The sequence below is a fragment of the Crinia signifera genome, chromosome 1 (assembly GCF_055691185.1).
Source record: "Crinia signifera chromosome 1, ASM5569118v1, whole genome shotgun sequence".
NCBI classification, from domain to species: Eukaryota; Metazoa; Chordata; class Amphibia; order Anura; family Myobatrachidae; genus Crinia; species Crinia signifera.
In genome coordinates this window covers 396,348,673-396,371,455 of record NC_139217.1, presented here as the reverse complement: position 1 = coordinate 396,371,455, position 22,783 = coordinate 396,348,673, and the positions used below count along the sequence as shown (strand labels likewise).

The 22,783-nt window shown below is 43.3% G+C and overlaps 2 protein-coding genes across 2 annotated transcripts in view; both read left to right on the top strand.

Moving 5' to 3' along the window:
• The window catches only part of LOC146031271 (uncharacterized), a 333,294-nt gene that overhangs the window by 37,498 nt on the left and 273,013 nt on the right, over positions 1-22,783 (top strand). The gene's annotated exons all lie outside the window — the stretch shown is intronic.
• Positions 1,734-7,674, top strand: LOC146014863 (uncharacterized). Its single transcript, XM_083151619.1, has 2 exons — positions 1,734-2,400; positions 5,973-7,674. Exon 2 carries the CDS (start codon positions 5,992-5,994, stop codon positions 7,381-7,383), a length of 1,392 nt encoding a protein of 463 aa, XP_083007745.1. The 5' UTR covers positions 1,734-2,400; positions 5,973-5,991; the 3' UTR covers positions 7,384-7,674.

Below are 22,783 nucleotides of genomic sequence, written 5' to 3'. Positions count from 1 at the left end.
CTTATATTTATAACCACATAAAATAAACAGAATAAAATAAAATCGAAAAAAAATCACATTAAAGATAAAATGAATAACACTTTCAAAAGGACTGATCTCAAAGGACTGATCAGGGATGTGGGTATTGGCCCATGTAGGAATGAGTCACAAGGTAAGTGCACTTACCAGTTCTTGTATACCAATATCAATTTGGTAGGCGCCAATCCTCATGCGATGATGATCCTCACTATTGTTACGGAGCTGTGAGCTGCCGCTGGAGGTAGATATTTAGGCTTCCGCACACAGGACCCGCGTCCTCTAACACAGGTGGCCAGTTGGAAAGTAAGCCACCGGAGGGGTCCAGGGGGTGGTGTCTAGACTGACTTTAATTATGCCAATAGATGGCCAAATTCAGGGTGGGCGCTGTCATATGTCAGCCACCCGCCCCAAGCAGGCATCATCACACCTGAGTTCACAAGAGTATGCGCAGCATTTCTATGGGTGAGCCCCCACTGTGCTGTTCCCTGCATCCGACACCTGCCCACCCCTCCGCGGCGAGTGTGATACTCACCAAAGATGTTCGCTCCGGTGGTTTGCACATGTGCATATTCACTCATGTGCAAACCCCAAACATCAGACAGGGGAGTGAATTGCCGCCATTGGTTACAGACCATTCCTGTCATGCTGCTTGTTATTGCAGAGTTCATTATTCTGGTCTATACAGTTATGGCCTGGTACATCGTGGCTGCGTTGCGCATACAGTGCGCCATGCAAATCGCGCCTGGATCGCGCCTGCTCCTTGCGCTATAGTCCCGTTATAGATCGCGTTATAACGTAACGTAATCTTGTAAATGTAACCTGCACTTACACTCATTGACCACCAGATGTCACTTTTCCCAAACAGTACAGCGCATGCGTAAAAATCTCTTCTACAAAACAGTGGCCGCCACGACTTTTCGCTACGGATTTTGTCCTTACTTTACGGACAGATTGTTTTGTATTTATTCGCAGAAGCAGCTACGTACGGTCATTTATGTAATTGGTACAGAAGCCATGCTAACCTTTGCTATTGCTGGATGACTACTTAAAACATTATTTGAGGACCTACAGTATCATACTTTACACTACGGATTTTGTCCTTACTTTACGGACAGAGTTCTTTTCTTTTATTCGCAGCCGCAGTGACGTACTGGATGGTCATGAACTGTATTTGATTGGTGCAGAAGCCATGCTAACCATCTGCCAGGAGTAAAATCACAGGCAATAGTGGCCTAGTGGGTAGAGGCACGGCTTCACTATTTCAGTATCAGTAGTTCGATCCTCAGTTGATTACATTATATTTTTATTTTTTAAACGTTTTTTTTCGCAAAATAGATTTAGCTTTTCAGGTAAAACTCCTTGCCTTGAGGACCGTGTTTCGGGATTAAATTCGCTAACCATTGCTAACCAGCCACTTTTCACTACGGATTTTGTCCTTACTTTACGGACAGATTGTTTTGTATTTATTCGCAGAAGCAGCTACGTACGGTCATTTATGTAATTGGTACAGAAGACATGCTAACCTTTGCTATTGCTGGATGACTACTTAAAACTTTATTTGAGGACCTACAGTATCATACTTTACACTACGGATTTTGTCCTTACTTTACGGACAGAGTTCTTTTCTTTTATTCGCAGCCGCAGTGACGTACTGTATGGTCATGAACTGTATTTGATTGGTGCAGAAGCCATGCTAACCATCTGCCAGCAGTAAAATCACAGGCAATAGTGGCCTAGCGGGTAGAGGCACGGCTTCACTATCTCAGTATCAGTAGTTCGATCCTCAGTTGGTTACATTATATTTTTATTTTTTAAACGTTCTTTTTTTTTTTTTTAAACTAATACAGTTACAGTAGTTGGTGCTTATCAAAATCTTTCGGACTTTTCCACAAACAAAAACGATAGTTAATACCCATACTGTACATACTGTACTGCGCTACAGAGAACGTTTTTTTTCAGCAACAATAGATTTCTCCAAACTCAGACACAGACCGACACCTCAGACAATAAGATGTTGATTGCAGTCATACTGTATGTTAATTTCAGTCTGCCTTTTTGTTTCGCTGGTAATTGTACATAATTCAAATGCACCTATCAGCTTCATGAAGGATTTCCTTTGTCTCTGCCAGCATAAATTCAGCTACAGTACATTAAAATTGTCAAACAATCCAGTTTGTTTTTCTGCATCTAAACCGTGTAGAATTGCTACGGATCGTCTCTTCATCTCTTGCCTGTATACAAGCACGAGATTCTACCTGTACACCTGGACTATTCATTCTGCTGAATCCAAAGTCAAGTTGTTGCTGCTTTCGTGTTTCTACCGTTTTACCATCATACTGCCTTCCTTCCGCAAGAACACTACTGTATCTTCTCGCTGGAGCAGTAAGTACACTATACAGTAGTACAGTCATTTGTACATTTCACTGATTGCTGCATTACAGTATACAGTAAGCAGCACTACAAAACGGTCCCTGCGCGGAAGCGCTCGGTTCCCACCCTTCCCTGAATGAAGATGTTTCCCTTCTTTCCCTACTGTTCAAATGCACCCGGTGCAGAATACTGTATACTGTACAAGTGCCATTGAGAATATTGTACAATGTGTTAAAATTGCCTGGTGTGTATGGGCCGCAAATCCCCGACTAGCGATGACAGTACTCTATTAGGGTGGGCTACTGTAGGCTGCTAAATACTAGTTCTCTTCGTAATACCATTGGTGTAATACCGTAAAACACGTATTTTTTCCTCAAACGAGGGGACCGGTGTTTTTCTCATGTTTACAGACTGTTTCGCAGAGTCAGTCAGTAATAGGAGCACATGTGATACAGTATCGTGATTTTCAGCCATGTTGGGAATCGAGATGGCTGCACAGTGCAGTAGAGATAGCGCCATGTGGAATATTGTACAATGTGTTAAAATTGCCTAGTGTGTATGGGACGCAGATCCCCCGCTACATTTGCGAGGGCAGGATCAACTTTCCCTCCCCCTTACTGCACTTCTGCTTCAGGTACTGTACCATACAGTAAGTACCATAATGAACAGTGCATGATTCTCTTGAGGATCATACAGTACACACTAAACGTTTTTCATCTGAAAATTGCCTGGTGTGTATGGTCCAGAGTTCCCCGACTAGAGATGAGAATACTTTATTAGGCTACTGCAGGCTGCCGCTATGGGTATTGTCCGTATAATGTGTAATAAATCCTGGATTGGGGTATTGTCAGTAATATTGTTGTAATACCGTAAATAACGGATCATTTGGCATTTTTTCCCGCATACTGTACTTGTAATTGAAGTAGTCACAGCAATAGGATCACGTGGTATCGTGATTTTCCGCCATTTTAGGGATCAACATGGATGCCACATACAGTACAGTGCAGTGCAGTAGAGATACTGTAGCGCCATTTAGAATATTGTACGTGTTAAAATTGCCTGGTGTGTATAGGCCGCAGATCCCCGACTAGCGATGACAATACTCTATTAGGGTGGGCTACTACTGGCAGGCTGCTACTATGGGTATTCTCGTATAATCTGTGCAACTGTAAATACTGTTGGTGTAATACTGTAAATACTGTATACTGTAGTAACGTATTTTTTCGCAGTTTGGGGATTTTTGCGCATATTAATAGACTATTTCGCAGACTCAGTCATACTGTTTGTGTAAAAAAATCCCCTAGCTGTGTACAAAATCCCCTAGCTGTGGGTGTTCGTATTGTAATACTGTACAGTAATTACTGTACAGTAATACTAGATTACAGGTATCCGGAGAACCAGAATACTGTACCAGTTTATTTTTTTATTTTTTTTATTACATTTTTTATTAATTCATTGCATTATTATTATACAGCAGGAACAGCATGTGGTGTCATTGCATTATTATTATTACAGTATACAGAGGGAGCAGCCTGTGGTGTCATGGCATTACTTTTGTATTATACAGGGGGAGCAGCCTGTGGTGTCATGGCATTATTACAGTATTATACAGAGGGAGCAGCCTGTGGTGTCATGGCATAATGCCATGACACCACAGTCTGCTCCCCCTGTACAATAATAATTATGACACCACAGGTGGCTCCCCCTGTATAATATACAGTAAAATGAATGCCATGACACCACTGGCTGCTCCCTCTGTATAATAATAATAATGCAATGACACCACATGCTGTTCCTGCTGTACTGTATAATAATAATGCAATGACACCACAGGCTACTCCCGCTGTATACTGTAATATACAGTACAGTACAGTAACAATAGTAATACCATGACACAAATTATTATACAGGGGGAGCAGCCTGTGGTGTCATTGCATTATTATTATACAGAGGGAGCAGCCTGTGGTGTCATGGCATTACTTTTATATTATACAGGGGTAGCAGCCTGTGGTGTCATGGCATTATTATTATGCAGAGGGAGCAGCCTGTGGTGTCATGGCATAATGCCATGACACCACAGGCTGCTCCCCCTGTACAATAATAATGACACCACAGGGTGCTCCACCTGTATAATATAAAAGTAATGCCATGACCACAGGCTGCTCCCCCTGTATAATAATTTGTGTCATGGCATTACTATTATTAATAGTAATGCCATGACACAAATTATTATACAGGGGGAGCAGCCTGTGGTGTCATTGCATTATTACAGATACTGTATGTCGTTTTAGATCATGTTAACTTACTACTATCCTGTGTTTTATCCTCGACCAGGCTCCTCCTGTCCTGCTGCGGCTCCACAAATTTCTGTTCCCCTCTCTGCGGCCTCCTGAAGCGTCCCCCACGAGTTGCTCTGCGGGCGGCCCCAGCCTTCCTCCAGTCTCTGAGTGCAGACGCGTGGGTGGGAGGCGTCAACGTCATGACGTCCACACCGCACCCAGCGTCTGCCGACTGCCACTGGGGATAAGAGGGAACAGGCTGCCGGCCGGAGCCCTCCTCCACGTAGCCGTGGAGGCCGGCGGCCATGTTGCTGTGGCCTCAGACATCATTTAAAAAACCACAGTAACATGGCCGCCGGCAGTGAAAAAAAAAACAAACGGCAATGCGGCCTCAGAAACGGGCGCGGCGGCGCGGCCCGCAGCACACCTGCCAGAGCGGCCTGGGGGGCAGATGGCATCCTGCCCCCCGGCCCAGCCCGCCCCTGCCTCCACCCCTCCTAGTCTGTCTGTCTAAGCCCCATCTGTTAACGTACTGTACTTTTGTTTATCGCTTCATCCCTTTTATTGAAAAAAAAAGCTCATGTCTATGCAGTACGGTCACATAATTTTCGGTACTTGTGACTTACAGTATCTGGGCAGCCAATGTTGAAATTGTATGCCAGTACCCTAAGCATGCGATTTGATGCGATTTCCCTTGAAATTCCTTTGAAGAGAAAATTGCTGTTGCATTGTATGCTATTGTATTGCATGCGATGCGATTTGATGCGATTTTAATACTGTACTGTACTGTATGTACAGATGTACCCAGATGCCTGTTTCATACAGTATGTGAAATGGCCCCCCAGACCCCATTTTTAATTGTATTCCCACCCTGATGGCTAAATGCCCCCATTGTTAACGCCACCCCACTATCAACGCCAACCCGAAGCGTGGCGAGCGGCGGCGTTACGCGTCCTCCGACCTTTTCATACCCCCACAATCCACGTCGGCGTGGAGTTGATTTTATATAGTGTGGCGAGCGCAAGTGGGGTGGCGTTAACAATGGGGGCATTTAGCCATCAGGGTGGGAATACAATAAAAAATGGGGTCAATTGTATGATTGTATGCGATGCAATTTGACGCGATTTTAGGTGCGATGAAGAAAATCAGGCGCCCAAATAAGTCACAAGTACTGTACCTACTGTAATTTTCACTACTGTAATACCATAATACAATACTGTATGCTACTGTATTGTACTGTAACTAATGTACTGTACTGTACAGTATGTACTGTATTAACTTGAATCTTATTGTTGTGTATTGTAGAGTGCACTGCCTACTGAAGATGGTGAAAACAAAAAAATTCTATTCTGGAGAACCTACACTTGCATGTCCCAAGAGAATGGCTGCATTAGTGCCAAACATTAAAAATAATATCGTTAAGAAGAAAGCAGGAAAAGAAAATATTCCTGTTGTCAAACTACGGAAAAATGCCAAGGCCAAGAACAAGTCTTTGTTCGCGACTATAGGAGAATCTCACGATGACTGTCTGGTGCAAGACATTAACACTGATGCACAGCAAGACATTAACACAGTGACAGATGTGTCAGTTCCCGTAGATAATGACTTGCACCCTTTGGAGCTTCACATTACACCTCTGGAACAAAAATCTCAATCACCGTCCCGTAGGAAACTTAACTTTCTGGATCACAACCCACCACAATGTAGCTGCACAGGGCTGGTGAGAGACATTTTGGGCAAGATGACCCACCTGGAAACCCAAAACAATGGACTGTCTGTACATGTGGATGAACTGAAAGCGGAAATTCATGTACTGACAGGACAAATTAAAGTGCTGTCAGGAGGTCTGATTGACATGCTTGCTCAAGCCAAACAATGGCAAGCTGCTACAGGGCCACCCATTACACCCACAACATCTAATCCAGTACAATCACAATTTGACTGCCCTGATGCATTTGAAACAGAGGATTTTGACTTGGAAATGACCCAACCAACCACATCTTTCCACTTTTCTGATTTGGAGATGACACCAGCTTCATCCAACCGATTGGCCAGCCCTAGCATGGACACAGAAACTGTTTTACCAAATGAATTGGTGAACATGGACACAACACCAGTGTCATCTCACTGGTTGCCTGCCACACATAATGCTTCAGATACACAACAACGTCAGACCAACTTAACAAGTACCCCACTGACATCTCACTGGTTGGCTGACAGACACAATGCACCATCCCAAGCCTCTAACAACATGGACACTGCAATGGTTGCATCATCCCAATTGTCCCCTGGAAATATGATCGTCGCAACCTTACCTCAACATCAAAGAACATCACCTCTACATGAAAGAACACCTAGAATCATACCCAAAGAATTGTGCGCTGTGGGGATTTCCTTGCCTGACATGCCGCTCAAAGTCATCACAGCTGAGGGTGTCAACACTCTCTTTAAAGCAGCGAAGATGGAAATGCACCGTTATGCACAACAGATTTTCCAAGAGCATGTTTCTTTTGACCTGTATAAGAATTGGTGCAATCGGGTCAATTATGATGGGCAACGTAATAAATTTGCAATCCCAGAAAATCTGCGCCTCGATATAGTGACACGGCTCATGGGGAAATTTGAGCTTACAAAGGCTGATTGTACAAAGATAAAGGACACTATAAATGGATTGCTACGGATGCCCAGAGTTACACGCTGGACGTGCTTACTGTAGCACAGCAACTGGAGACGTCTCTTCAAACTGGCATCTACTGTACTCACAGAACAAAGGACTGGCAATGAAATGGAAAAAAAGTACGTTTATGATCTTACTGTACTGTATCTCTCTCCCTCTCTCCCATCCCCTTCCAACATACTGTATCTCTCTCTCCCCCCCCCCCCTGACATCCTTGTGACCATTCAGTACTAACGCTATTCTCTTTTCTTCTCTCCCCATGCCACTCTACAATGAGCAAAATCAAGCGAGTTTGGGACCGAGAACAAAGGACTGGCAATGAAATGGCAAAAAAGTACGTTTATGATCTTACTGTACATTATCTCTCTCCCTCTCTCCCATCCCCTTCCCCTGCCAACATGTTCCCCCCCCCCCCCCCCCCGAAACCCTTGTGACCATTCAGTACTAATGCTATTCTTTTTTCTTCAACCCTTATCCACCACATGCCACTCTACAATGAGCAAAATCAAGCGTGTTTGGGACCGAGAACAAAGGACTGGCAATGAAATGGAAAAAAAGTACGTTTATGATCTTACTGTACATTACTGTATCTCTCTCCCTCTCTCCCATCCCCTTCCCCTGCCAACATTTCCCCCCCCCCCCTAAACCCTTGTGACCATTCAGTACTAATGCTATTCTTTTTTCTTCAACCCTTATCCACCACATGCCACTCTACAATGAGCAAAATCAAGCGAGTTTGGGACCGAGAACAAACGACTGGCAATGAAATGGAAAAAAAGTACGTTTATGATCTTACTGTACATTACTGTATCTCTCTCCCATCCCCTTCCCCTGCCAACATTTCCCCCCCCCCCCCCCGAAACCCTTGTGACCATTCAGTACTAATGCTATTCTTTTTTCTTCAACCCTTATCCACCACATGCCACTCTACAATGAGCAAAATCAAGCGAGTTTGGGACCGAGAACAAAGGACTGGCAATGAAATGGAAAAAAAGTACGTTTATGATCTTACTGTACATTACTGTATCTCTCTCCCTCTCTCCCATCCCCTTCCCCTGCCAACATGTTTCCCCCCCCCCCCCCCCCGAAACCCTTGTGACCATTCAGTACTAATGCTATTCTTTTTTCTTCAACTCTTATCCACCACATGCCACTCTACAATGAGCAAAATCAAGCGAGTTTGGGACTGAGAACAAAGGACTGGCAATGAAATGGAAAAAAAGTACGTTTATGATCTTACTGTACATTACTGTATCTCTCTCCCTCTCTCCCATCCCCTTCCCCTGCCAACATTTCCCCCCCCCCCCCTAAACCCTTGTGACCATTCAGTACTAATGCTATTCTTTTTTCTTCAACCCTTATCCACCACATGCCACTCTACAATGAGCAAAATCAAGCGAGTTTGGGACTGAGAACAAAGGACTGGCAATGAAATGGAAAAAAAGTACGTTTATGATCTTACTGTACATTACTGTATCTCTCTCCCTCTCTCCCATCCCCTTCCCCTGCCAACATGTTTCCCCCCCCCCCCCCCCCGAAACCCTTGTGACCATTCAGTACTAATGCTATTCTTTTTTCTTCAACCCTTATCCACCACATGCCACTCTACAATGAGCAAAATCAAGCGAGTTTGGGACCGAGAACAAAGGACAGCCACGCCTTGCAAGAAGCTTTGTTGTGACCAACAGTACTTTAAATTATTGTACCTAAAATACTGTATGACTTTGTCCTGTTTAAATTAATGTGCTGTGTTTTTTTTATTTTATTTTTTATTATACTGTATTTGAAGTCCCCACACATGATTCAAATTGTAATGAAACGTACTGACAGTAATGATTGTTATAAATTTTGTATTAAAAAAAAAAAAAAATTATATTAATCTTAATAATAAATTGAAAATGTGATTTATTATCCCCTGCAGCATTTGCACCACTCTTCTTAATTCTTCTGTGAAAATAAACAAACAAACAATGTACAGTTTTAGAACAGAAATACTGTACATGTTGAATACTGTACTTTACAGTACAGTAAGCATTACTATTACTACAGTATACTGTACTGTACTTTACCTCTATCCATGGGCGGATTTGGATGAGGGGTGGAGGCTGCCTCGTCCTCTTGTACCCTTGGCACTGTGGAAAAATGAGAAAATATACTTTAAAAATAAAGTTTTTATTACTGTAGTATTATTATTATTATTATTACTTGTAATACACTAGTTACTGTATGGTTATTACTGTAAAGTACAGTAAGTGTGCGATATGACGTGCAGCATACTGTATGGCAGCAGCTCAAAAGGGAAGGAGGCTGCTGCCAGGGCAATAAGATGTAATCCCTGGCATCGAGCAATAAATCCCTGGCATCAAGCATGTAACATCTAGCAATGAGAATGCACTGTAGGTAAGCCGCAGTTGTGTGGCATAATACTGTACAGTACAGTATGTACTGTAATGGGCATTACGGTGTGTGGCATAATGTGTGTCAAATAATGTGTAAAGGGCAATACAGTATGTGGCCTAATGTGTAATGGCCATTATAGTGTATAGCATTCAGTGTAATGGCCATTACTGTGTGTACCATTATGTGTGATGGGCATCATGGTGTGTGGCATAATGTGTAATGGGCATCACGGTGTGAGGCTTAATGTTGAATGGGCATCACGGTCTGAGGCATAATGTGTAATGTCTGTGTGACATGTAATAGGCATTACGAAGTGTGAGGTGTACCATGTAATGGGCATCACAGTGAGGGCATCACAGTTTGCAGTGCAATGGGCATTACGGTGTGTGGCATAACGTGTAACGGTGTATTGTTGGCTGATTGTATCCTGTGTCTGTTTTTCTTCCCCTATCAGAGCTTGATTATTATACTCATTGTTAGACTATTGTATTACTTGTTATACAGTACCTGTTATTTCCTATTCCTGTAACCCCCTTTTGTCCATTAGGGACTTTAATACATCATTTACGGAGTTTCTATCTCCTTACTTCTACAGTATACTGTGGTCTCGTCTGTTATTCGCATATAGCGATAAGGTATATTACGGACACTGTCCTTAAAGGTGTATTCGCAGATTAGAGACAGAGTACTGCGAAGGGATCTATTATTAAGGTATTGGTTCTTTGGTGTATAATACACAATAAAGGTACGCTACGCTGCGCCACGATTTGTTCGCACGTACCTACTGTAGGTATAAAAGGTACGCTGGTTACGGACATACTGTAATACGTAACCTAGGCTTTTCACTTATTGTCCTTTGGTCATAATAAATCAACATTAACAATTGGTGGGGGGGCCTGTAGAATGCCCGCAGGGTACCAGCGTGGGCCAATGGCACGCCAAGAGAAGACACAATTACTGTACAGTAGGAGAGAAAGAAAAAAAAAAACACAAACTCAATAAAGAAATGACAGGACTTACTCTCAGACGGAGCGGCTGAGGCGGTGGGGGCTGTTATGGTGCCCTGGTCTGCAATCGGAGTCACTGTGGGAAAATGTCAAAAATGAGAACAAGTGCTGTTTACTGTTAATAAACTTACCGTACTCTTAGTACTGTAAATAGGGCGGGGGTGGCTTTACAAAAATGACGTGCAGCATATGGCAGCAGCTCAAAAGGGAAGGAGGCTGCTGTGGCTCTGGCATGTGGGAATGCAGTTTAAAAAGGAAGAAGGCTGCGGCTCCGGCAGGTATCTGATACGAAGAGTGCTTAATGCTTTCCGAAAGTGTGTGCAGTGTGCCCCCAAGCAATGAGCATGAAACTTCCACTGTCAATTAGCATTTAACCACCCCCTTCTCAGGTAGCATGGAACCCCTGGTAAAATGCATGTTACCCCTGGAAATGAGCAGTTCACCCCACCCCCCTGGCAATTAGCATTTCACACCCTCTGGCAACGAGCATGAGACACCTGGAATGGAGCATGTAGACCAGGGCAATAAGATGTACTGTAATCCCTGGCATCGAGCAATAAATCCCTGGCATCAAGCATGTAACATCTAGCAATGAGAATGCACTGTAGGTAAGCCGCAGTTAATACTGTACAGTACAGTATGTAATGGGCATTACGGTGTGTGGCATAATGTGTGTCAAATAATGTGTAATGGGCAATACAGTATGTGGCCTAATGTGTAATGGCCATTATAGTGTATAGCATTCAGTGTAATGGCCATTACTGTGTGTACCATTATGTGTGATGGGCATCATGGTGTGTGGCATAATGTGTAATGGGCATCACGGTGTGAGGCTTAATGTTGAATGGGCATCACGGTCTGAGGCATAATGTGTAATGTCTGTGTGACATGTAATAGGCATTACGAAGTGTGAGGTGTACCATGTAATGGGCATCACAGTGAGGGCATCACAGTTTGCAGTGCAATGGGCATTACGGTGTGTGGCATAACGTGTAATGGGCATTATGGCATGTGGTATACAGTACTACAGTATGTATTGGCTGTGTGACATGTAATCGGCATTACGGTGTAAATTTTTGACGTGCACCATTGGAACGCACATTTTCTATTATCCCTGTTTTACAAACATTGGTCAAGCCCTGGCATAATGTGTCATGGGCAGTATGGTGTGTAGCATTACTGTATGTAAAATGGTCATTACTGTGTGTAGCATTACAGTATGAGTGTTGGCCATTATGGTGTGTGGCATTATGTGTAATTGGCATTACTGTACTGTATGTTGGGTGGCATTATGTGGAATGGGCATTACTGTGTGTGGCATTATGTGGAATGGACATTACTGTGCATGGCATTACAGTACAGTATGTGGAATTGGCATTACTGTGTGTGTAATTACAGTATCTCTAATGGGCATTAAAGTGTGTGGCATTTTGTGTAATAATAGGCGGTGATGGACATGTCCAGTGATTGACATGCCCAGTCCTTTGTTCACTGTCCCAAACTCGCTTGATTTTGCTCATGGTAGAGTGGCATGTGGTGGATACAGTAAGGGGAGAAGAAAAAAGAATAGCGTTAGTACTGAATGGTCACAAGGGTTTCGGGGGGGGGGGGGGGGGGGGACATGTTGGCAGGGGAAGGGGATGGGAGAGAGGGAGAGAGATAATGTACAGTAAGATCATAAACTTACTTTTTTTCCATTTCATTGCCAGTCCTTTGTTCTCTGGCCCAAACACGCTTGATTTTGCTCATGGTAGAGTAGAAAAAATAATAGCGAGGGAGAGATACAGTACACATGACAATCTGTAAGAGTGTTGTACAGTAAGATCATAAACTTACTGTACTTTTTTCAGGCCAGTGGTTCTTCCTTGTTCTCTGACCCAAGCAAACTGCAATGTGTAGTACATGTCAAGTAAACATTGAAGGGAGGGAAATACAGTAAGTTGTGAGGTGGACAGCGAGTAAAAGGAGAGGTACTGTACTGTACAGTACAGTATACTGTACTGTAAGAGACTGCTGCGAGGGGTTCATTTTTACAGGTACAGTACTTTATACTGTATTATACAGTACTGGAGAATCTACTTAGCAGTTGCATGCCCATTTCGCTCAATGACGACAGGCAAGACGGTGTCCAGATGGTTTATGTACTTAATACACTGGACACGTGTCAGTTTTTTTTCCCAAAAAGTCCTGATCCCATCCAAAAGTTCTTGTTTATTTTTCGGTTTCACTTCATTCCTGATGAACTTCTTCATTTGTGCCCAGACCATTTCAATTGGGTTCATGTCCGGTGACCTAAAGTATACGTAGTACAGTACATACAAAAGTTAAGTACTACTGTATTAACATACTGTACAGTACAGTAGTAATAAAATCACGACTGTACAATAAGTAGTGTACTGTAGTTCAGTAAATGCTGTTCGAATAATACTCACTCTGGTGGTGTGCGTTGCCAAATTATTCCTCTCTCTTCCATGTATTTTGCAGAAGCAGAATGTTTTGGGTCATTATCTTGGAATACTCTGTGTCCAGATGGATAGTATTTTCTGATAAATGGCACCAAAACACGATCGACTATTTGTTCTTGGAAGAAGATCTTATCCATAATCCCTACAGAGATACAGTACAGTACAGTAAGATGCCATTAACATGTACACATTTCAGGGTTCTGAGTTGTTTAAAACTACAGTACAGTAGAAATGTACAGTACAGTACCTTCAAAAACTAACATAGGTCCAGCACCCCTGCGAGATATACCTCCCCATACGTGGACTTTTAATGGAAACTTTGCTCGTGGTTTCAATGAGATAAAGGTAGGTTTGCAGAAGGACATTCTTGAGAACCTCTCCATAGAAACAGAAGTTTCATCTGTGAAAAGTACATCATTAAATTTTTCGGCACTGTCAATCCACTGTTGAGCTTGTATCACTCTCTTTTCTTTATTGACATCTCTTATCATGGGATGCAGCCTAGAGGTACAGTAAGTAAAGAAAAATTAGGACCATTGAGGCATTAAATGCTTATGACTTGCAGTATACAGTATTGTAAAATTAAGGTTGATGTACTGTACAGTACAGTATTTTACATTACCTTGTGCGACAATATCTCCATCCCATTGTTCTTCGCATCCGTTTCACACTGGAAACTGAAACGTCCATATCATAGTCCGAATGAAGAATGTTTTTTATTTTTCCAGCAGTACGCTCATCATCACCACAAGTTAATTCTTCTACAATCTTTTGGACTTTCCTATAGTATAACACAGACAAAAATGATTGTACAGCATACTGTACAGTACAGCAGGCATGCCCAAACTGTGGACCTCCAGCTGTTGTGAAACTACACATCTGTATCTTTCTCTAATAGCAAATCGATGGCACAGCATGATGGCAATTGTACAGTAGTTTCACAACGGCTGGAGGGCCACAGCTTGAAGCCGCCTGGTACAGTACAGTATACAGTAGTAATGTACAGTACAGTAATTATAGAATCTGCTAATACTGTATAGAGTACTGTACTTACAATGTGCAGTGAGAAGAAGTTCTGTATCTGGGGCGCATCCTCATAGAAGCATGATTGCGCACAGTCTGTAAATGAACTTCAGTACCACTTTCTTTCAGCCAAGCCTGGATCTCTCGTGTTGTCTTGTTATCTTGCTTCATCTTGACGATGATCTGGCTCATTTCTTTGGTGATTTTTGGCGGCATGTTTAATCTCAGGAACTGTGGAGACAAGATACTGTACAGTAATGTACCGTAAATACAGTACTGACCAGTAATGGAAATTTTGGTACTTCGGCAACAAGTCGACTGGCTGTCAGCCGGGCAGGCAGGAGTGAAGTTGGGGCCGGACGTGCTGCCAGTAGGGTTGCCTTCCCTTAATTAGTGGTATGCGATGCGATGATAATAGACAAGTACCAAATACAGTACAGTCTCCAGGATTAAAGGGATGAGGTGGCAACCCTAGCGGCCGGTAATGTGTGGCTCATAACAACACAGAGCAGGGGGAAGGAGCAGGGACAGGAGAAGGGGAGGCGCAGAGGCGGTCCGCAAGTTGAAAGCACGCGCGGTGTACACACACACACAGCGATGATGGATGAAAAATTATCCATCATCGCTGGCATGCTGGTCAAATCAGCAGACGGGAGACTTTGCTAGTGTTGTGTCTCCCATTGGTGGCCTACACTATACACACTTGGAGATTAACTGTAGATCTGAAAATTGGCAAAAAGTAGCATGATTAAAAAAAAATGGGGTACTTGTGTATTATCAAGGCGCCCACCATTTCCATCGCAGGGCATTGTACAACCAAAAATCGCATCGCATGTGATATGAAGCGATAGGACCGATTTGTAATTGTACAGGCAACCAGATGAGTACCCTGATGGGTAATGACTATTTTAAATGCACCACCATTGTTAACGAGACCCCATTATCAACACCAACCCGAAGCGTGGCGAGCGCAGCCAGCCCGCGAGGGGCGGCGGTACGCGTCCTCTGACCTTTTTATACCCCCACTACACACGTCGGCGTGGAGTTTGGAGTTGATTTTACAGTACAGTATATAGAGCGCAGCGAGCCACTGAACCTGAAGCGTGACGAGCGCAGCAAGACCCGTGAGGGGACGCGTAATACTTGTGAAGTAATGCGCGTGCCCTCGTGGGGCTCGCTGCGCGCGCCACGCTACAGTGTATACTGTACTGTACAGTAAGATCAACTTCACGCCGACGTGGATAGTGTGGGTATGAAAAGGTCAGAGGATGCGTACTGCCGCCCCTCGTACTTACAATACGAACACCCACAGCTAGGGGATTTTGTACACAGCTAGGGTATTTTTTTACACAAATACAGTACAGTATGAGTGCAAAATAGCGAAAAAATACGTTATTTACAGTATTACACCAATTGTATTACGGAGAGAACTAGTATTTAGCAGCCTAAAGTAGCCCACCCTAATAGAGTACTGTCATCGCTAGTCGGGGATCTGCGGCCCATACACACCAGGCAATTTTAACACATTGTACAATATTCTCAATGGCGCTATCTCTACTGCACTGCACTGAACGTGTAAGGCATCAAAAATCACGATATCACTACCACTGTAGATACTGTATACAGTAAGTCTGCGAAACAGACTCTAGTATTTATGGACAGTGGGGCAGGTGTATTAAGCTTTAACAAGAGGTACTGTAAATCCAAGGGTGATAAGGAGAGATAAACATCCAGCCAATCACCTCCTAACTGCCATGTTACAGGCTGTGTTTGAAAAAAGTCAGAAAGGAGATGATTGGCTGGACGTTTATCTCTCCTTATCACCCTTGGATTGAATCTCTTGTTAACGCTTAATACTGTACATCTGCCCCAATACTCATAGCGGCAGCCTGCAGTATCTGAATACAGTATACACAGCAAGCGATGGTATACAGTATTCTGCACCGGGTGCATTTGAACAGTAGGAAAAGAAGGGAAACAGCTTCATTCAGGGAAGGGTGGGAACCGAGCGCTTCCGCGCAGGGACCGTTTTGTAGTGCTGCTTACTGTATACTGTAATGCAGCAATCAGTGAAATGTACAAAAGACTGTACTACTGTATAGTGTACTTACTGTACTGCTCCAGCGAGAAGATACAGTAGTGTTCTTGCGGAAGGAAGGCAGTATGATGGTAAAACGGTAGAAACACGAAAGCAGCAACAACTTGACTTTGGATTCAGCAGAATGAATAGTCCAGGTGTACAGGTAGAATCTCGTGCTTGTATACAGGCAAGAGATGAAGAGACGATCCGTAGCAATTCTACACGGTTTAGATGCAGAAAAAAAAACTGGATTGTTTGACAATTTTAATGTACTGTAGCTGAATTTATGCTGGCAGAGACAAAGGAAATCCTTCATGAAGCTGATAGGTGCATTTGAATTATGTACAATTACCAGCGAAACAAAAAGGCAGACTGAAATTAACATACAGTATGACTGCAATCAACATCTTATTGTCTGAGGTGTCGGTCTGTGTCTGAGTTTGGAGAAATCTACTGTATTGTTGCTGAAAAAAAACGTTCTCTGTAGCGCAGTACAGTATGTACAGTATGGGTATTAACTATCGTTTTTGTTTGTGGAAAAGTCCGAAAGATTTTGATAAGCACCAACTACTGTAACTGTATTAGTTTAAAAAAAAAAAAAAGAACGTTTAAAAAATAAAAATATAATGTAACCAACTGAGGATCGAACTACTGATACTGAGATAGTGAAGCCGTGCCTCTACCCGCTAGGCCACTATTGCCTGTGATTTTACTGCTGGCAGATGGTTAGCATGGCTTCTGCACCAATCAAATACAGTTCATGACCATCCAGTACGTCACTGCGGCTGCGAATAAAAGAAAAGAACTCTGTCCGTAAAGTAAGGACAAAATCCGTAGTGTAAAGTATGATACTGTAGGTCCTCAAATAAAGTTTTAAGTAGTCATCCAGCAATAGCAAAGGTTAGCATGTCTTCTGTACCAATTACATAAATGACCGTACGTAGCTGCTTCTGCGAATAAATACAAAACAATCTGTCCGTAAAGTAAGGACAAAATCCGTAGTGAAAAGTGGCTGGTTAGCAATGGTTAGCGAATTTTATCCCGAAACACGGTCCTCAAGGCAAGGAGTTTTACCTGAAAAGCTAAATCTATTTTGCGAAAAAAAACGTTTAAAAAATAAAAATATAATGTAATCAACTGAGGATCGAACTACTGATACTGAGATAGTGAAGCCGTGCCTCTACCCGCTAGGCCACTATTGCCTGTGATTTTACTGCTGGCAGATGGTTAGCATGGCTTCTGCACCAATCAAATACAGTTCATGACCATCCAGTACGTCACTGCGGCTGCGAATAAAAGAAAAGAACTCTGTCCGTAAAGTAAGGACAAAATCCGTAGTGTAAAGTATGATACTGTAGGTCCTCAAATAATGTTTTAAGTAGTCATCCAGCAATAGCAAAGGTTAGCATGGCTTCTGTACCAATTACATAAATGACCGTACGTAGCTGCTTCTGCGAATAAATACTGTACTAACAATCTGTCCGTAAAGTAAGGACAAAATCCGTAGTGTAAAGTATGATACTGTAGGTCCTCAAATAATGTTTTAAGTAGTCATCCAGCAATAGCAAAGGTTAGCATGGCTTCTGTACCAATTACATAAATGACCGTACGTACTGTAGCTGCTTCTGCGAATAAATACAAAACAATCTGTCCGTAAAGTAAGGACAAAATCCGTAGTGAAAAGTGGCTGGTTAGCAATGGTTAGCGAATTTAATCCCGAAACACGGTCCTCAAGGCAAGGAGTTTTACCTGAAAAGCTAAATCTATTTTGCGAAAAAAAACGTTTAAAAAATAAAAATATAATGTAATCAACTGAGGATCGAACTACTGATACTGAGATAGTGAAGCCGTGCCTCTACCCGCTAGGCCACTATTGCCTGTGATTTTACTGCTGGCAGATGGTTAGCATGGCTTCTGCACCAATCAAATACAGTTCATGACCATCCAGTACGTCACTGCGGCTGCGAATAAAAGAAAAGAACTCTGTCCGTAAAGTAAGGACAAAATCCGTAGTGTAAAGTATGATACTGTAGGTCCTCAAATAATGTTTTAAGTAGTCATCCAGCAATAGCAAAGGTTAGCATGGCTTCTGTACCAATTACATAAATGACCGTACGTAGCTGCTTCTGCGAATAAATACTGTACTAACAATCTGTCCGTAAAGTAAGGACAAAATCCGTAGTGTAAAGTATGATACTGTAGGTCCTCAAATAATGTTTTAAGTAGTCATCCAGCAATAGCAAAGGTTAGCATGGCTTCTGTACCAATTACATAAATGACCGTACGTAGCTGCTTCTGCGAATAAATACAAAACAATCTGTCCGTAAAGTAAGGACAAAATCCGTAGTGAAAAGTGGCTGGTTAGCAATGGTTAGCGAATTTAATCCCGAAACACGGTCCTCAAGGCAAGGAGTTTTACCTGAAAAGCTAAATCTATTTTGCGAAAAAAAACGTTTAAAAAATAAAAATATAATGTAATCAACTGAGGATCGAACTACTGATACTGAGATAGTGAAGCCGTGCCTCTACCCGCTAGGCCACTATTGCCTGTGATTTTACTGCTGGCAGATGGTTAGCATGGCTTCTGCACCAATCAAATACAGTTCATGACCATCCAGTACGTCACTGCGGCTGCGAATAAAAGAAAAGAACTCTGTCCGTAAAGTAAGGACAAAATCCGTAGTGTAAAGTATGATACTGTAGGTCCTCAAATAATGTTTTAAGTAGTCATCCAGCAATAGCAAAGGTTAGCATGGCTTCTGTACCAATTACATAAATGACCGTACGTAGCTGCTTCTGCGAATAAATACAAAACAATCTGTCCGTAAAGTAAGGACAAAATCCGTAGTGAAAAGTGGTTAGCAAAAATCCGTAGCGTAAAGTCTTAACGTGGAGCATTAGTCACCCAGTGGTTAAACTATGTATTGCATGGCGTGGTACATAACGCAGGACATAACGTGATCTGCAACTCGCGAGTCAGAGCCCTCAATGGCGCGTTGTAAACCACGATGTACCAGGCCATAACTGTATATATGTGTGTGTGGAGTCTGCATGTGTGTTTGTGTGCGCCAGCATGACCAATATTACAGAAGTATAAAAAGGGGATTTTTTGTAATAATTTACCGGTCGAATCCCTTTCTCTGAATTCATCCTAACAACACAGCTCAACAATGGGGATGTAGGAGCGTCCAAAGGAGCCCAGGACCCTATGCTAAAGCTTTGTGAGAGGGAGGCTCCTCCCTTCTGCATCCCAGCGTTCCTCAGTTCAACTTCTAGAGCTCATTACATTAACTCAGTACAAAGCCTGAACATATTAATATGCACAATCAAGTAATTATAACCATCATAACATGACAACACATGAAATGGCATTACTTACTGAGCGTAAGGGAGGGATCGCTGTGTCACCAGGATGGATTCAGAGAAAGGGATTCGAATGGTAAGTTTTTACAAAAATCCCCTTTTCTCTTTCATCCAACCTGGTGACACAACTCAACCATGGGAAGTTCAAAAGCCGGTCCTTTGGGAGGGTACGCTCAGGCCTGCAGTTCTCATGACTACTCGCCCAAATGAAGCATCCTCCGACGCAAACTCATGGAACCTGTAGAATTTGGTGAAAGTGTGAACAGAGGACCAAGTGGCAGCCCTGCATACTTGCTCCGTCGTAGCCCCATGGCGACCAGCCCAAGAGGCAGCAACTTACCTGGTGGTATGAGCATTAATTCTGGAGGGCACTGGTCTACCTACTTTAGTGTAGGCAAAGGCAATAACCTAACCATCGAGCAATGGTCTGCTTTGAAGCTGGCCAGTCTCTTTTGTGTACATCATACAAAACCAATAACAAGTCAGTTTTATGAAACTCCTTCACTCTGTCCACGTAAATGCGCAAAGTGCAAACAACATCTAATTTCTTTAGTTTGTACCTATTCCTGACCTCCTCTGGAGGACTAAACACCGGAATCACGATTTCCTGGTTTAAATGAAAGGAGGAAACCACCTTAGGTAAAAACTTAGGAACTGCTCTCAACACAGCCCTATCATCATGGAACACCAAAAACGGAGACTTGCAAGACAAGGCCCCTAATTCAGATAAACGCCTTGCAGACTCGATCACCAACAAAAAAGTCAGTTTCCAAGTCAGATACTTAAGGTCAGCTGACCTTAACAGTTTAAACGGTGGTTTCTGTAAAACAGATAACACCAGAGATAAATCCCAAGGAGCCACTGGTTGTCTATAAGGATGCTTAAGATGGTAACCCCTTGGAGAAAGGTTTGCACATCCGATAACAAGGCCACCTTCATTTGAAAGAAAATAGACAAGGCCGACAACTGCACCTTCAATGATTGAAGGCTTAATCCCAAGGAAAATCCATCCTGGAGAAACGCCAGAAGTCTTGAGACTTTAAATCTAGAAGTGTGAACTTCCTGTCTCTCACACCATCTAATGTACGTCTTCCAAACCCTATAAAAATTAGCTACAGAAACTGGTTTTCTTGCACTAATCATGGATCGGATAACTGCGCCTGAGAAATCCTTCTTTTTTAGGATGGAGGTTTCAATAGCAAGGCCGTCAAATTGAGTTGAGCTAGGTCCTGATGAAGGGCCCTTGCCTGAGGAGGTCTGGCCAAAGTGGAAGATGCCACAATACTGTCGACAAGCTCAGAATGTTGGCATACCAAGATCTCCTTATTAACCAGGGCTGGGCAACACCGGCCCTCCAGATGTTAATGAACTACACATCCCAGCATGCCTTGCATCAGTTTCAGCATGGCCACATAGCAAAACTAATGCAAAGCATCCTGGGATGTGTAGTTCATTAACATCTGGAGGGCCGGTGTTGCCCAGCCCTGTTATTAACACACATTTATAGCTTAGTTTTTCACTTGTGTGCTGCCCTGGGGTGAATGGCCTCTTTTTGGGGTTCCGCGCCCCAGATTCTTAGGATTAGGGACCCACCAGAAATGAGGTTACCGTGAAGCTGGTTGGTGGGCAAATATTTCTTGGCCAATGAATATACCAAGAACCTCTATTATTGATTGATTTTGATTAATAATATGGAGTGTGCATCTGCACCACATGTCTTTCTTTGCAGAACTACAAGTCCCAGCATGATAGCACCTCATGTAAATCGGGTGTGCATTCTAAGATCCCCCCCCCCCCCCATAAGCTAACATTGTGTACACCTGTACACCTGAAGGTTGGGACTCCTTCAACTTAGAGTAGCACCCCGCCCACCTGATCTGAATATTAGTTCACCAGTTTGGTCCCTGGTAGCCACAGACTGCAAACTGAGGGCACAATGAAGGTAAGACCTAAAAATTTACACTAATTGCTAGTCTTGGAGATGGATTTGGGGTGCGGCTCCCCTTGGGTTGGTGTAACCGAGTTGCTTTCAGGGTGGCACACCCTAACATTTATTTAGCACTACATTTACTTCCTAGCACTACACTTTTTAACCTCTAGCTCCTGCTTCTTTCTTAACACACATTTATAGCTTAGTTTTTCACTTGTGTGCTGCCCTTGGGTGAATGGCTTATGCTGGCCTTTTTGGGATTCCGCGCCCCAAATTCTTAGTATTAGGGACCCACCAGAAATGAGGTTACCTCATTACTATTCCTATTACTCATTACTATTTCTTGGCCAATGAATATACCAAGAACCTCTATTATTGATTGATTTTGATTAATAATATGGAGTGTGCATCTGCACCACATGTCTTTCTTTGCAGAACTACAAGTCCCAGCATGATAGCACCTCATGTAAATCGGGTGTGCATTCTAAGATCCCCCAATCTGGAGATATCAGAATGATTGATGCACCTTGCATCCTCACTCTCTTGTGGACCCAAGCCAGTATGGGAAATGTCGGAAAGACATATGCCATGTTGAAATTCCAGGGCACTGTCATGGCATCCACCGCCCACACCAACGGATCCCTGGTCCTCACACAGAACCTGGATACCTGACAATTGTGTCTGGACGCCATTAAGTCCACTTCTGGGAGTCCCCAAAGAGCCACAATTTCCTGGAACACCTCTGGGTGTAACGGAGATCCGCTCTGCCGAGAAAATCCGCTTCCACATTCCGAATTTCAGGAATGAAAACAGCAGATAAGGCCGGTACATTGGCCTCTGCCCACTCGAAGATCCGAGACACTTCTTGCATCGCCATCCTGCTGTGAGTGCCCCCTTGGTGGTTCAGATAAGTCTTGTGGCATTGTCTGACTGGATCCGAATGGGCGATCCCCTCAGAACTTCCTCTGCCTGCAGAAGCGTCTTCCAGCCCGCCCTCATCTCCAGGACATTGATCGGTAAGGACGATTCCACACTGGACCATAGACCTTGCAACCTCAAATTCAGGGTTACTGCTCCCCAGCCCGAGGCTGGCGTCAGTGGTGACCACCAACCAATCCCATGACCGAAGGGAATGTCCTAACTGGAGGGATTCCACATCCATCCTCCACAG